The following is a 14395-nucleotide window of genomic DNA, read 5'->3' on the forward strand; positions in this document are numbered from 1 at the left end:
ACCCTAAAGTTCAGTTTTTTTCAGGTTTCGTTCTGCCTCTGTCAGCAGGTGAGAGCTGGTGGCTAAGCAGAGACTTTTAATGTGATTATCAGCCAGGAACAAGTCAGGTGTTTTCTTACGCATGTGAGTTTCTGCCTCTCCCTACAGATCTGATTTTATGTGTTTCTTTGGTAGTTCAGTTATGTTGAGCAGTTTTTGTTTTTGTTTGTTTTTTGGGGGGGGGTCTCACAAATTCATCAGACCACCCCCGGGCGCACTGACAGAGGCGAGGCTGCCGGACACTGGCGTCCAAGGACACAACGACCAAGACTGTCGGAGCCGGGGCTCGAACAGGCAACCTTCCGATTACAAGACGAACTGCCAACTCTTGAGCCGCGAATGACCACATAACATCCCTTCTGCCCACTTACAGACATAACTTTTCAAATGTTTGTGTCACTAATGCCTCAAATGTAAGAAGAACAAACGCACACAGAGTGCCTCTCCGGCTGACTTATTTTCCACCCTGATTTACGAATAAATTCTTTACAAATCCTACCATGTGGATTCATGGATTTTTTTTTTCACATTCTGTCTCTCACAGTTGAAGTGTACCTCTGGTGCAAATTACTGACCTCTGTCATCATTTTAGGTGGGGGAACTTGCACAATCGGTGGCTGACTAAATACTTTTTTGCCCCACTGTAGCATTATATAGCTTTTTAGCATTATGCTGTTTAAACATTATACTTTTAAGCAGGCCCCTGTGTGACCTTAGGAGCAACAATAGTTGAAACAACATCACAGGAAAAAGATGCATAGGCGAGATACTAAGAAATAGTACAGAAGTTGCAGTAGATAACGGGAGGGGGGGGGACAAAGGGCAGCGTTAAGAACAGTCTAACACTTTGGATAAGTATAGACTAGAAAAGCAGAACTAAGGAGGAGAGCGTAAACCCCGGGCGCAACACACTTAACACCTACAAAGCGCACACTCAAGACACTTGACATGACCCGCACACACACACATTGCAGATCAGACATGTACATCACACACACACATAAACAATTAAGACATGCATTTAAGAATGGGGTTAAAGATGCAAGACCTTAAAAGGAAAGGTAGAAGACGACAGATGAGGAAGAAGTTGTTTTGATCAAAACTGTGTATGTCGTATAGGCGAACGTGATATCAGAATAACAGGAAAGGTGGGAGGTAAATAAGGAACTTTGGAATAATATAAATGTAACAGTTAGAAGGACTGCCCTTTGAATCTGCAAGAGACTTTATGCTGACCTGATTCCCTCCTGTGCAGGGGTTGAAATAAAGAAGTTGACTGAATTGAAGAAGTCTGTCTCGAGTCATTCGTTTTGGTTTTTCACCAGGTCAGAAAAAAACGATCGGGCGCGGCATCAGCACGCTGACACCGGGCTTCCCTCTGCATTTTAAACTTTATTAAGCTTTTACGTTAAAGGGAGTCACCTTATTCAGTGACTGAGACTCAATACACATTTATTCTAATGAAGACAGTCAACTAAACTGGACTTGAATTAATTTTTAATTGGTTAGTACATTCATTAGTTTACTGACACTTCTTGACAATAAATCGCAACTGGAGTTAATAAAAAGAGATTGTAAAAACATATCAGACGTGTGGGATTTTTCTCCATTTACCCTAAATTCAGATTTAATCCCTATACGGTGGACCTAACCTGCTCCAGAGCAGAAACCAGACCAACTCACTAATCAGATTTCTGGAAAGTAGCATCACAGTAGCAGATTTTAAAAATCTGAAACCAGCAGCCCAAAGTGAAAGACGAGTCTTTATTTATCTTCCTTGAAACAGAGCAGACAGTAGAAAGTCTTATTTACAAAACAGATGAAGAACAGCCTGAGATATCTTCAGATGAACAGTACATCTTAGTTTTTACACATCTGATTCTGCTGCCATTAAACATTCATTACAGTTTATAACTACAATAGTTTTATGTCTTCAAGACTCAAACTGTTCATCAACATTAGGAAATATCTCAAACTTTCCAAACATTACCACTTTAAAATGAACAGAGATCAATTTTATTGAAATATTGGATGAAATATAGAAAGCTGTCCTGTAGGGCTTGTCTGATCTGAGCATCAATAAGAAATACAGATTTACAGGAACAAATCATAAACACGTCAATGTGTTTCAGACGAATGTGTTGGTGCCACCTGATAAAACCTGAACTAACAGTTAGAAGCTATTTTTTCCCATTTAAATGTAACGTTTAAATCTGCTTCATTAATGATGATTTGGAATTTGACGAGGAGAACAAAGACATGAATCTGTTTGACTGCAGGCCTGAAAATAATTAAATATTAACATTTGTACTCATATTTGTGAACAGTATATGTTTGAATGTTTGCACTAGTAAAAACTGAAAGAAGAAGAGAGTTTCGGCATTCTCAGAATGAAATTTCCTCAAATGGATCATTTTCTCCATGAGAACAGAGACACGAACCTGTTCCCAAACTGTTCACCTCATATGCTGCTGCCACATTACAGGGAAGAAGACTAGAGTTCAGCAGCTGATTATCATCAAAAAACATGAAAGGAGAAAACAAAAGTTCAGATTTTTATTTTTTATTTTTATTTAAGTGCACACCTTAAAACAGCAGAAGAGTTTCTGAATCCTGTTGTTTGATATTTCACAATGTGCCTTAAAACGCTGGAAGAAAATTAAGGAAAGGTCTTTTTCAAACTGAAATTACACAAATGGGTTATACTGTTATCAGGTTGAAAACAGTAAAACAAACAAATCAATTAAAGTTCAGCGTGCTGACTTGACCTGCCGGTTCTGACTGAATATCATGGTTTTCATCAGCAGGTTTGAGTTGCTCAGTTCTGTTCTTAGGACTTCTTCTCTGTGTTGGTTTAATGTTACGATTAATCTTTAATTGATGCAATCTCTTCATGAAAAAAGATCAGACTGACTGACTGATGATCAGTTATCATCATCCTCATCATCATCACTGATGCCATCACCCACCATCACAGGACAGATGATCAGACGTCCAGAGTTTTTACCATCATCATTAACACCGGGATAGAAGAGTGGGCAGAGTTTTTCCATAAAGGAGCAGCCAGTAAAGGAGTAGATAAGAGTTGCATGATCTACATTATGGAAGGAGACCAGACCCTCCTCATAATCCACAAACACCCCCACCTTCTCAGGAACAGACTGAAGAGAAAGACAGACTTGAGGTTTATCAAGAGCTACACAAATGTTTTTATGTTCCGCTACAGTCCAGTAACCTTCATCAGGACTCGGTGTGATGGCTTCCTTCCTGTTGACTGACTCTCTGACCACTCCTAATATCCATTTGGTCAAGTATTTAATCTGAACCTCAAAGTAAAATCTGCCTGAAGAGAAACTCTGCTTTCCTAAAACGCAAACAAACTTCGAAAATCTCTTTGGGTTGTGTGGACATTTCTTCCTATTGTCACTACGTTGTACTTGTTTTCCATCGTCACACACAACGAGTTCAGGATGTGCTGTATCAGGATCAAGACTCACATCCACTGCATACTGCTGGACCCTCTTCAGCTCAGCCTCAAACAAGTCTTCAAACTCTTCATTGAGTGTTTCCTTCAGCTGATCCACAGCTCTCACCACAGTCCCCTCATATGATGGTGGATGGATACTGACCTCTTTCCAGTCCTTGGTGGTTAGAGCATCTTTGAGAGAGGAGAAGCTTTGGAGGAGGTGGAGGTGATCTTTAGAGCGTGAGAGCTGCTCCACCTCAGAGCTTCTCTTCATCAGCTCAGAGATTTCCTGTTCCAGATCTTTGATGAAACCTTCAGCCTGTTTCTCTGTTGTTTCCTGTTTATCTTCAATCTCCTTTATGAGCTCGTTCAGACGTCTGGCAACAGACTCCTTCAGAGCAGTGAAGACCTGAACACCTTCTGCTTTCTTTCTGTCTGCAGCATCTTTACTCATCTTCACTGACTCTTTGATCCCCTGAATCTTCAGCCATGTCTTCTGGATCATCTGTTGAATTTCAGCCTCAGTCTTCCCCAGCTCTGCCTTCTTTCCTTCATATTCTTCTCTCAGAGGAACAAACTCATGAGTCTTGTGGTCAAAAACACAGCAGAGCATGCAGACACATGTCTGATCGTTCTTACAGAACAGCTCCAGAGGTTTATCATGCTTCATACACATCCTGCTTTCCAGGTTCTCCTCAGGATCAATCAGCTGATGTCTTTTCAGCCGTGAAGCTGTCAGATGAGGCTCCAGGTGAGTCTGACAGTAGGAGACCAGACACACCAGACAGGACTTCAGGGCCTTCAGTTTGGTTCCAGTGCAGATGTCACAGGGAACTTCTCCTGGTTTGGCAGCTTGTTGCTCTGAGCTGCAGCTGCTGACTTTCTGCTGAGTTTCATGTCTGAACTGAGAAACCATCTCAGAGATGAAAGTGTTGATGTGCAGCTCAGGTCTCATCCTGAACACCTTTTTACACATGGGACACTGACACCTGTAGCTGATATCCCAGTTTTTACTGATGCAGTTTTTGCAGAAGTTGTGCCCACATGGTGTGGAGACTGGATCAGTGAAGACATCCAGACAGATGGAGCACAGAAACTGATCTTCAGATAGAAGACAGCTGGCAGCAGACATGTCTGCACTCTGAGTGAGAAAGAAGAGAAACTGATTTTATTAATTCCACTGGTGGATGTTTAGGTTAAACATGACCCAAGTTTCAAATACTGAGGTCAAAGTTCTTACAGCTCTAAACACAGTTTATAATAATTTATTTCAATGACATTAGGCTGTGAAGCCTTTTTTAAAATACTAACTTTTTTAATTAATCCTTTTTTATTATTAGTTAGCCTCATCGTGCATGCGAGGAAAAAAATGAATACAAGCAAATAATTATATTTCATGGGTGAAGGTATTTTGGCCAAATTATAATTGCCAGGTCCTGAGGCACACTTCCTTTCCTGATCCTCGTTATGAAGTTTTTCATTTGTTGCGTCTTTTAATGGAATGATTGAATGGACCTGCTGTGGAAAGTGAAACCACGTGGACTTCCCCTGTGCAGAGAGCGATTACAGATGTTACACATTTTAAATAAACAGAAATAAATGATCCTTGTTGTTGTTTGCTTAATGACTGATTTCAGTCTTAACAAACCATCTTTGAAAATGATGTTTGTGGGTCGATTTAAATGCTTCAAGTGTGAGTGCAATCAGCTTCTACTCAATGTGTTGATAGAGTCAGACGCAGATGTATCACAAGTTAATCTGATTGTAGGCTATGGCACTTGGACACAGGTGGCATTAGTGGACTGGGCCACATTTGAGTGCAGACAGGCAACAACGAGGAAATCACATGGGAGTAATAAAATATGGTAAAACTGATAACAAAAACAACAAGATTCTTGGTAACTTTCATGGTATTCTGAACAGCATCGGTTTGGTTTTGTTTGCAGTTTTCACAGTCGCCTCGTGCACGGGATTATTACCAGATAAACTTAAGGGCATGTTAAATATTTTTTTGGTCAAGAGCAACAACAATGACAGACTGGGTTTGAACTAACTGTCACTGACATCCTTTTCAGTGTTTATTTCCTGCTTTGTCTGTAGCGGCTCCGGAAAAGCGAATCTGCGACACATCTGTTTGAACACCAGTTAATGTGAAACATCATTAAATCTAAAACACCTTTGACATGAAATTATTTGCTAATGATTATGTTTTTGTCGCCTGAGTTTTGGCATAAATTTGCTTCCACAGCTCCGGATCGTCCCCACATCTAATGCTGGGCTCACACTGTGCGATTTTTGGCCCATTTTGAGCCGATTTTTGAGTCGTGCGACCGTTTTGGCGATCGGCCCGATTTTGGCCTTCATCGTGCGTCGTGCATCGTGTAGTATACGTGGGGTAACGAGAAGCGATTGACACCTCACGACCCGCTCCCGATCATCAATCGATTGAGAGTCGTGAGGGTGTCACCGTAGTTTGTCACACTGCGCACGCGCAAAGACAAATGTCAGCGAAAAACACGGAGCAGCACGGCTGTGCAGCGTGTGATCTGGACACAAGCGATGGAGGCACAACTTGTAGAGCTTTGGAAAGCTCATCCGAGCCTTTTCGGTGTGGCCTCACAAAATTATCACGACCACAACAACCGTGAAAATAGTTGGATCTATACTGCTGCTCAATCACAGCTGCCTGATCAATATTTTTCATTAGAAATTTAGCAAAGTTGATGGTGGTGGCGTGTCTGTGTGAGTGAAAGACAGAGAGGGAGAGCGAGCGACAGAATTTCTGTTATAACCTTCATTTTTATGGACGCACAGTGTGAGCACTCAGGTCGCATCAGAGCATCGGGCGGTATAGTGTGAGACCCTGCATCGTGACCTACCAACTTCTAACCCCTGCGAGTCAATCGTGCAGTTTGAGCAGGAGCTGAATCGCGCGACTGAAAAAAATCGCACAGTGTTTGCAGCAGAGATGACGCAGCATCATCTCTGCAGATCAGGATTACTGAAAGTGAAAGTTTACCATTTGTTTGCACTGCGCTAAAAATCAGAACAGGGTGAATTTGCATATTTTTATAAAAAGAATTTATAAGAGGAGAGAAATGTAGAGACGTGTGTGGAAATACCCCAACCAGCAGGTGAACTGCACCGTATTTGCAGGTTACAAAGAGGAGGCTTAACATGTGGACTTTAAAACAGTGTGATCGTGATCATCTGTACTTACCCGTGTTGGAAGACGCTCTGCTGTGCTGCTCAGAAAGGCTGTAGAGCTCAGTTTGACGCTCCTGTGAAGAGAAACAAGTTTTGCTGTCTTTACTGTGAGTTTCACTTCTGGACTCTGACGCTGAAGCATGTTGCTCCGCCTCTGAGAGGCGGTGGCTCAGCAGTGCGTGGATGCGTATTGATGGACGTGATCACAGTTCGTGTTCAGTCAACTATTATTGTATCTTTTAAGAAATTGAGAAAAAAGCAACGTCTTCATTGCCAAGAAAAGAAAAGACAATAGGACGCTCCGAAGACCACGCTCACATAGGTGGAGAGCAGGAGAAAACCGGAAGAAGCAGTGAAGAGTAAAGAAAAGGGCTGTCTCCCAATTCAGGGTCTGCAGCCTTAAAGTACGCAGCCTCAACGATCCTGAAGGGCCGCGTACTCAAAGACCGCTAAGGCCGGAAGTGCGAGGCTTGTGTAATGGGACGGCCTATCCTCCGTTGCGCTGATACTGTTGTTTGTCAATAAAGTTTTAAAAAAAAGAAAGAAAAAAAAGCCTCTGTTGCACTGCCCAGGTTGCCTAGCAACCATGATACTAACCACTGGAAACGTGTCGTACAGCTTTGTTTGACAGAAATGAAGGAGAAAATCTTCTGTTCATTTGTTTGTTTCGTGCTACATGAGCTTTGATCATTCTCTGTAAGATTAAGGTCAGCTATTGAACGGCGTATATTTTAAAGTAAAGGCTTTAAAACCAAGTTAGTACAAACATCACTAATGTCACATAACTTTGCCGACATGTGGCCAACAGTAATGTTTAATGTTCTTTGTTATTAAACATTTGCACATAAATAAGTGACATAATATTCCGTACTTAAAGTGTACTCTTCGGCCGCCCCTCATCCGCCGTTTTTTTCTGCAAATTTATCCACACCCATCGCCGCGCTATGCATTCTGGGATATGTTGGGCCACGAAGTCTACACTGCCACAGCCTTAAATTTCAGGTAGAAGACAGCTGGCAGCAGACATGTCTGCACTCTGAGTGAGAAAGAAAAGAAAATGATTTTATTAACAATTCCAATTTTGAATGTTCATGTTAAACATGACCAAAGTTTCAAATAATGAGGTGAGTGTTTTTGAAACTGATCCTTGTGCGCTCTAAGTTCAGACTTCAGACAGCTCTAAACACTCAGTTTCACACAGTTTATGATTATTTTTTCAGTGAAATTAGGCTTTAAAACCATTTTTATTTTAATTTCAGCCTCATGTTTTTATTGAGTTATTAATTGGTTTGCATTAAAATTTACTTCAAACTCCATGAAAATGTTGACTCATTAAACTTTACACAACCAGAATAGGCACAAAGAATTTATTTACATGAGTAACAATGAATATCTGTACCGGTGACATAAAAAAATATTTGCTTGTGATAATATTTTTTTTCACGTGACTTTTGACATAAATATGCACTAAAAATACATAAATAAATCAGAAGAAGGTAAATGTTCATATTTTTATAAAAAATAATTTAGCACAGGGTAGAAATGTGTGTGGAAATACCAGGGCTGGACTGGGGCAAAAAACCCGCCTAGCATGCCTAGAGACCAGCCCACCAGGTATTATAGGAAAAGCCATAAAGCCTTTAAATGAAAACAAACGCTGTTGTGACAGTGATGTACACTGTCTTGTTGGGATATATATATATATGATTTCTATACATTTTACATCAGATGACCACTTTGGTAAAAGCTAGACATTTTAAATAAGAATAAGAAAGAAAAGTATTTCTTTGTGCCCCCCTTTCCCTGTCTACCTGGCCCCCTGGCAAAACTTTGCTAGAGCCGCCCCTGCACAGTTACCACCTGTCAGCTGGTGTTATTTGTCTCTCAGAAACAGTTCATAGCTTCCCTTCAACCCATTCATGTCACCTAAAAGGTAAACGTGTTTCTCCATCACCTCTTCAGCTCTGATGATTCAGTAAGGACATCTCCTGGTTTCATCTTCATGTTTCCCTCTCACCACATATCCAAACCGATATCATGACCAGCAGGTTTTACAGTTGTGGCTCCAGCAAACATCAGTTGATATTAGAAAGTAATATTAAATAAATTCAAAAAACAGCTGATCAAGCTTTAACTTTGTGGCATGGGTGTGGTCTCTGGCTGGCTGCAGAGGAGGGGTGGCACGGTGAGCTCCCGGGGCGGCATGGAGGCGGGGCTGAACAGGTGTTGGGGACAAGTGACTGATTGTGACTCTTTTTATGTTTCAGTGACAGTCGAGGAGGGAGAGCGGAGTGACCGCTGAGCGGGAGTGTCTGTGTCCCGTGTAGTAAGCTGAAACCACAGTGAACAACAGTGATAATAAAATAAGTGTGCTGTCACCATACCCACGGTCTGTTTGCATGTGTTGGGGTCTGACATCACAGTGGTGCCGAAACTCAGGCCGCAATGTCGCATCTCCAGCCCAACCCGCCTGCTCCTCCGGCGCCCCAGCCGCCTGCCCAACCGCTACAGATGCTGGGCCAGATCATGCAGGACATGGCGGCGATGGTGGCTCGTCAGGCTGCGACTCAGGGTCAGCAGTTGGCGATGCTATGCCAACAATCGGAGCAGCAGACCGCGGCCCCGGGGCAGCTCTTGGGGACTGTGGCCGTTAAACCGGATGGTGGAGGGGCAAGACCTGCTGGTCTAAGCTTTCCAGGCCACGGCGTTGGCCTGCCAATGGCCGGAGGATGAATGGGCCTGGACTGTTTGGGCCTCTCGGCGGTGGTTCCGAGCCAGCAGGATGACAGGAGGGGAGCGGCCATTTGCTTAGGCTCGTCAGCTGGAGGATGCAGCAGCTAGGTGGGTGCGGCCGGGACTTCACCAGAGGAAGCTCAGCTGCTCAATCTGGTTGTCCTCGAGCAGTTCCTGGAGGGGTTGCCGGAGGCTACGGCTCACTGGGTCCGCTGCCACCGCCCGGCGACTCTGACGGCGGTGGTCACGCTGGCGGAGGACCATCTAGCAGCGGTCCCAGGACTTGCACGGGAGGAGCCACGGCAGAACAGCCGGGGCCCGTCATAGCGGCTGCCCGGGGTGGCAGGTTGGAGGGGGGGATGGCGGCCGCGGCGGAAAGGAACACAAGGTGGAGCTCTAGAAACCCATTCCTACCGCTGCTTCCAGCTGGGACTCCAGTAGCGGCTGGTGCCGCCCTGGAGCCAAGAGGACCCGCACAGACGCCGGGGCCGGAGTGCTGGAAGTGCGGGTGGCCAGGGCATCTGCGCCGGGAGTGTCTGCTTAAGGAGGTCAGGCAGGTGTTCCTGGTCGCTGGGACTCCAGCACCCGCCCCGGTTCAGGAGGGACATACCACATACCGGTAAGGTGTCAAGGGTGTATAAGCCATGCCTTGGTCGACACGGGCTGCACGGAGACCCTGGTGCACAAGAGCCTGGTTCGTCCCGGGGCATTGTTGGAAGCAGAGTGGGTGGAGGTGAGATGTGTGCACGGGGATATTCACAAGAATCCGGTAGCGTCGCTGCTGCTAAAATTTAGGGGCAAAACGCATAGGTTAAATCCGGCGGTTAGCCGTCAGGTCATCTCCCGGGTCGGTATTCCGAAAGAAATACTGACTAACCAGGGCACATCGTTCATGTCTCGCACTTTGAGCTGTAAGAATTACTGGGCATTAAATCTATTCGGACTAGCATCTACCATCCTCAGACTGATGGGCTGGGCTCAGTGGGCTCGTTAATATTTTAATCAAACTTTGAATTCTAATTTAACACAAAAACAAACACTGTAAACAAATCCACAGAACAAAAGCAGAACCAAACTCAGTAGCCAAACAGTATGTCCTCAGTGCAGGTTAACATTCAGAAAAATCAAATGCCTCAGCTTTGATAGGCTGATGCGGTTCCTCCTCTTAGTTAGTGTTGCGAAATCTGTTTATGTTGTCCTAGTAAGGCTACCATGGGGGCAGCCACTAGAGGTCACTAGAATACTGGTGTGTATATGTTTTTCAGAAATTGATGTAGCCACGTACACTGCTGCTACAATTCAATAAAAGCGGTTCATGCTTGAGAACCCTGCGTCTTATTGCCTCCGATCATGACAGTATCTGCTTCTTCTTCTTTTAACTGCAGTCAGATGCTGCTTCATTTATGGGTGTCAGTCATATTTTGCAACGCACTCACACTCTCCTCCTCACTGCTGTCTACCATCGCATTCACTTACTGAGGGGTAGTGATGTGAGGAGCGATCCTGAAATATCTATATTTCCATTACCAGCCTTTCATGTTGCAGGATCAATTCCCATATGAAAATATCAATATCCAATTTGATTAAACTTTTTAATTTGTAACTTTTTTATTTTTAATTGTAAATATGACATACAGACAAAAGCAAACTCGCCAGTTAGCAGGATAGTCAGTAATACACTATTAATAGGAACTACAATCGCCTCTCATTTATGTGTGTACTATGCTCTGCAAGAGTGCGAGCCAATGAGAAATCCGAGGCACAAAACATTAGACCACAAAACACGCAATCTTGACTTTGTTCACAGATCATAACTGAGTTTACGTTCAGCATATAGACAGTATGTTGTGTGCGATGTATTTGGGAAGACGGTTAAATACTGTGGAAACACAACACACTTGTGGTCACTTTATATCACATATATCAGTATATTGACAGGATAGACCGCTACTCCTTCACGTCCTTTCAAGAGTTCTGTCCCCTCGCGCTGGAAGATTTCTGGGGTGCTGGGAATACCAAATGGTAGCCTGCTGAAGTAGTATCTGTCAAATGGGGTTATAAAAGTTGTCAGTTTGGTGCTGTCCATATAAAGTGGTATTGGCCAGAACCTGCTTGCAGCATCTAACAGAAAAAATACTTTGGCACCTGCAAGTTTAGGCAAAATGTCATCAAAAGTTGGTAAAACATATTTTTCTTTTTATGGTGCCTTATTCAGCTCTTACAAATCAACACGGATTCTGATCTGTTTCTTGTTTCCAACAGAAATTTATCGGAGCACATCACTCAGTTGGCTCTGGAATTGGTTGAATCACACCACAGTTTGCCAAATGATCCAGTTCTTTCTTCACTTTTGGTAACATGGATACTGACATTATCCTTGCAGTCATCACACTGTAAGGAAGTGCACGCTCTCGGAGTGTGATCCTGATGGGTTTGATTTCAACCTCCCCTCACAGATTTGTTCTGAAGCTCCTATTTCTTCCATGAGTTTTATCAGGCCCATGGTAGCTGCAACATTGTGACTTGAGAGGTGAATGCCTTGTGAAGCTTTATTCATGTTGACTTTAAACCTCATTCTTTTCTCCTTCCTCATTGTGGTGGCTATAAAATAAACTACCTACACAGTTCAGTTTGCTTCCAGGGCTGTATAACTGCTTCACTGGTTTTTTATTTCTTAGTTTTGGCTTACAGGCAAGTTTATCAGATGCTGTCTGTTGGTATAACACTATCAATCTCTGAGTCAATCTTAAAGATTATTTGAGAACCTTGTATTAGTAGTTTTACAGTCCATCCCTTTGTAGAATCTTCCACATCTGTGATTCCTCGTAGAAAGTAGGTCGCATTACTTTCACTTTCTTGTGTGGTGCAAACACTTTATTGACCACACGGGAGCGACTAGCAAACGTGAAATGGCCCAGCTTTTTACAGCTACCACGTTTCACATTTCTGCCCTGACGTTTATCGTTCTTTGGATGTACTCAACTATATCTTGTACATTTGTGACATTTATTCACATTTTGGTACTGTTTCACTTTGACTCCTGTGTTCTGTGCTTTGTTTGCATGGCTTTTACTGTGCTTCTGCTTGTCCCTGTGTAGCTGGGTTTTGTAAGCAACTTAACTTAGGTTTGCACAAGCACTAGCCCCTCGCTGTCTCACAAGCTCCACTGTTTTATTGAGGGTTAAATCAGGCATCTTTTTCAGCTTGTCTGATATCTTTTTGTTGAGTATTCCAATGACCAATCATTCAAGGGTATTTTCTTCTTTAACACAGCCAAAATTACAGGTGTCTGCTAACACATGGGGTGTTCTTATGTATTTCTCTGTGGTTTCCCCCAACCTTTGAGTGTGCTGATGAAAACAAGCTCTTTCATGTATTGTGTTCACTTTGGGGATGAAATAGTTGTCTCATGCTCACCTTCATCTTCCCCTTCTTCAAATGTGAGGGTCTTTAACACTTGCTCTGCTTCTTTCCCAAGTGAATATAGCAGTGTAGCGACCCGGACATCACCTTCCACTAGGCTGAGCTTCGTAGCAACACAGGCCACTGCTTCAGCCTTGAGAAATCAAAGGCTTCGGCAGATGGGAATTTCACCATCTTCAGATGTCCTCTGACATCATGTAGTGTTATGCTGAGTCAAGGATATGATATACAGTACTGTGCAAAAGTTTTAGGCAGGTGTGGAAAAAAGTCTGTAAACAAAGAATGCTTTCAGAAATATAAATCATTGTTTATTGGCCCCAAATGTGTTCTGCAGCAGGACAACGGCCCCAAACATACATCCAAAATCATTAAGAACTATCTTCAGCTTAAAGAAGAACAAGTAGTAGTGGAAGTGATGGTATGGCCCCCACAGAGCCCTGATCTCAACATCATCTAGTGTGTTTGGGATTACATGAAGAGACAGAAGGATTAGTTCTCCAGCTGAGTTCCTTAAAATATGTTTGCAAGTGTACCTAGAAGAGCTGATGCTGTGCTGAAGGCAAAGGGTGGTCACACCAAATATTGATTTGATTTAGATTTCTCTTGTGTTCATGTGTGGTGAACACAAATGTGCTACCACATTTTGGGAAATTTTATTATTTTTAAGAAAAACATATGTCAGCAATTAAGACAATTATTATTTTACATTCATTACGTGTAGTCCATAACAATTGAGGAGAGTAAAAGTGAGAAATAATAAGCGGAACTGTTGACACTGTAGTCGTTCGCCCGCGGTTGCCTAGAGCGGACCAACTTCCTGTCCTCTCAGATGCAATTCGGGAAAAGACACGAGTGCTCCTGTGATTCTTTCTCTGAGACTCTACCTTTATTTTTACAGGTCAGTATCGTCTTAAAAATACAGTGTATGAGGGTTTTGTGCCTTGTTCTACTTCGGTGTTTACTGAGAGTTATGTTGACACCGCCGATGTAACCTTAAGTGGGGTTTAGTTGAAAATTACTGAAGCGCGGCACCGCAGCGGTGGTAAAGCCGAGCCGCGCAGCCCCAAGTCTCGCGAGAGTTACCGCGAGTTATCGCGAGAGTTCCCGCGAGAGTTCCCGCGAGAGTTCGCCAGCCCGCGGGATGTATTTAAACTTGGTAAACTCCATTTAACAAGCAAATATGTGTGTGTGGTGCTCCAATTTAACTGTAAAGGCCCTGACATCAGATTATTCGAGATTAAAATATCTTATATATACTTTATGGTTCAAGTGATGTGGAAATGTTAAGAATAAGCTAAGAATGAATGTACATTTATGTTGTTACATTGCAAAGTAATACATCCAGGTGTGTTTTGTCTAATCTAGTAAGATTTATGCACTTATATCAGATTTGTGGATAAGCTATTTTGAGTTTGCCCTATATGTGAGAAAGAGCAATAAGACGTTTAAGGCATTATATGCTATCTGCACTGCTGATGTAAATGAGTGAAGGAATAGTGAGGTTAACAGTGTAAACTGGAGAAATGT

General features: G+C 43.0%; 1 protein-coding gene across 1 annotated transcript; it reads right to left on the minus strand.

The window, feature by feature from the left end:
- Positions 1-2685: 2685 nt before the first annotated feature.
- On the minus strand, positions 2686-7129 carry LOC146641833 (E3 ubiquitin-protein ligase TRIM39-like). The gene is made up of 2 exons (XM_085397593.1): positions 6726-7129; positions 2686-4646 (listed from the first exon to the last, which is right to left on the minus strand). The coding sequence occupies exons 1-2, from the start codon at positions 6852-6854 to the stop codon at positions 2964-2966; spliced, it is 1812 nt and encodes a 603-aa protein (XP_085253719.1). The 5' UTR covers positions 6855-7129; the 3' UTR covers positions 2686-2963.
- Between the last annotated feature and the right edge of the window lie 7266 nt (positions 7130-14395).

This window comes from Rhamphochromis longiceps, linkage group LG23 (assembly GCF_057381845.1).
Source record: "Rhamphochromis longiceps isolate RC_006_pf linkage group LG23, R_longiceps_female_GT1.1, whole genome shotgun sequence".
In the NCBI taxonomy this organism is placed as follows: domain Eukaryota; kingdom Metazoa; phylum Chordata; class Actinopteri; order Cichliformes; family Cichlidae; genus Rhamphochromis; species Rhamphochromis longiceps.

Coding starts and splice junctions, on each gene's coding strand:
- LOC146641833 (XM_085397593.1), bottom strand. CDS start 6,854: ATGCTTCAGCGTCAGAGTCCAGAAGTGAAACTCACAGTAAAGACAGCA. Junction 4,647..6,725: donor CAGAGCGTCTTCCAACACGG/GTAAGTACAGAT, acceptor TTTCTCACTCAG/AGTGCAGACATGTCTGCTGC.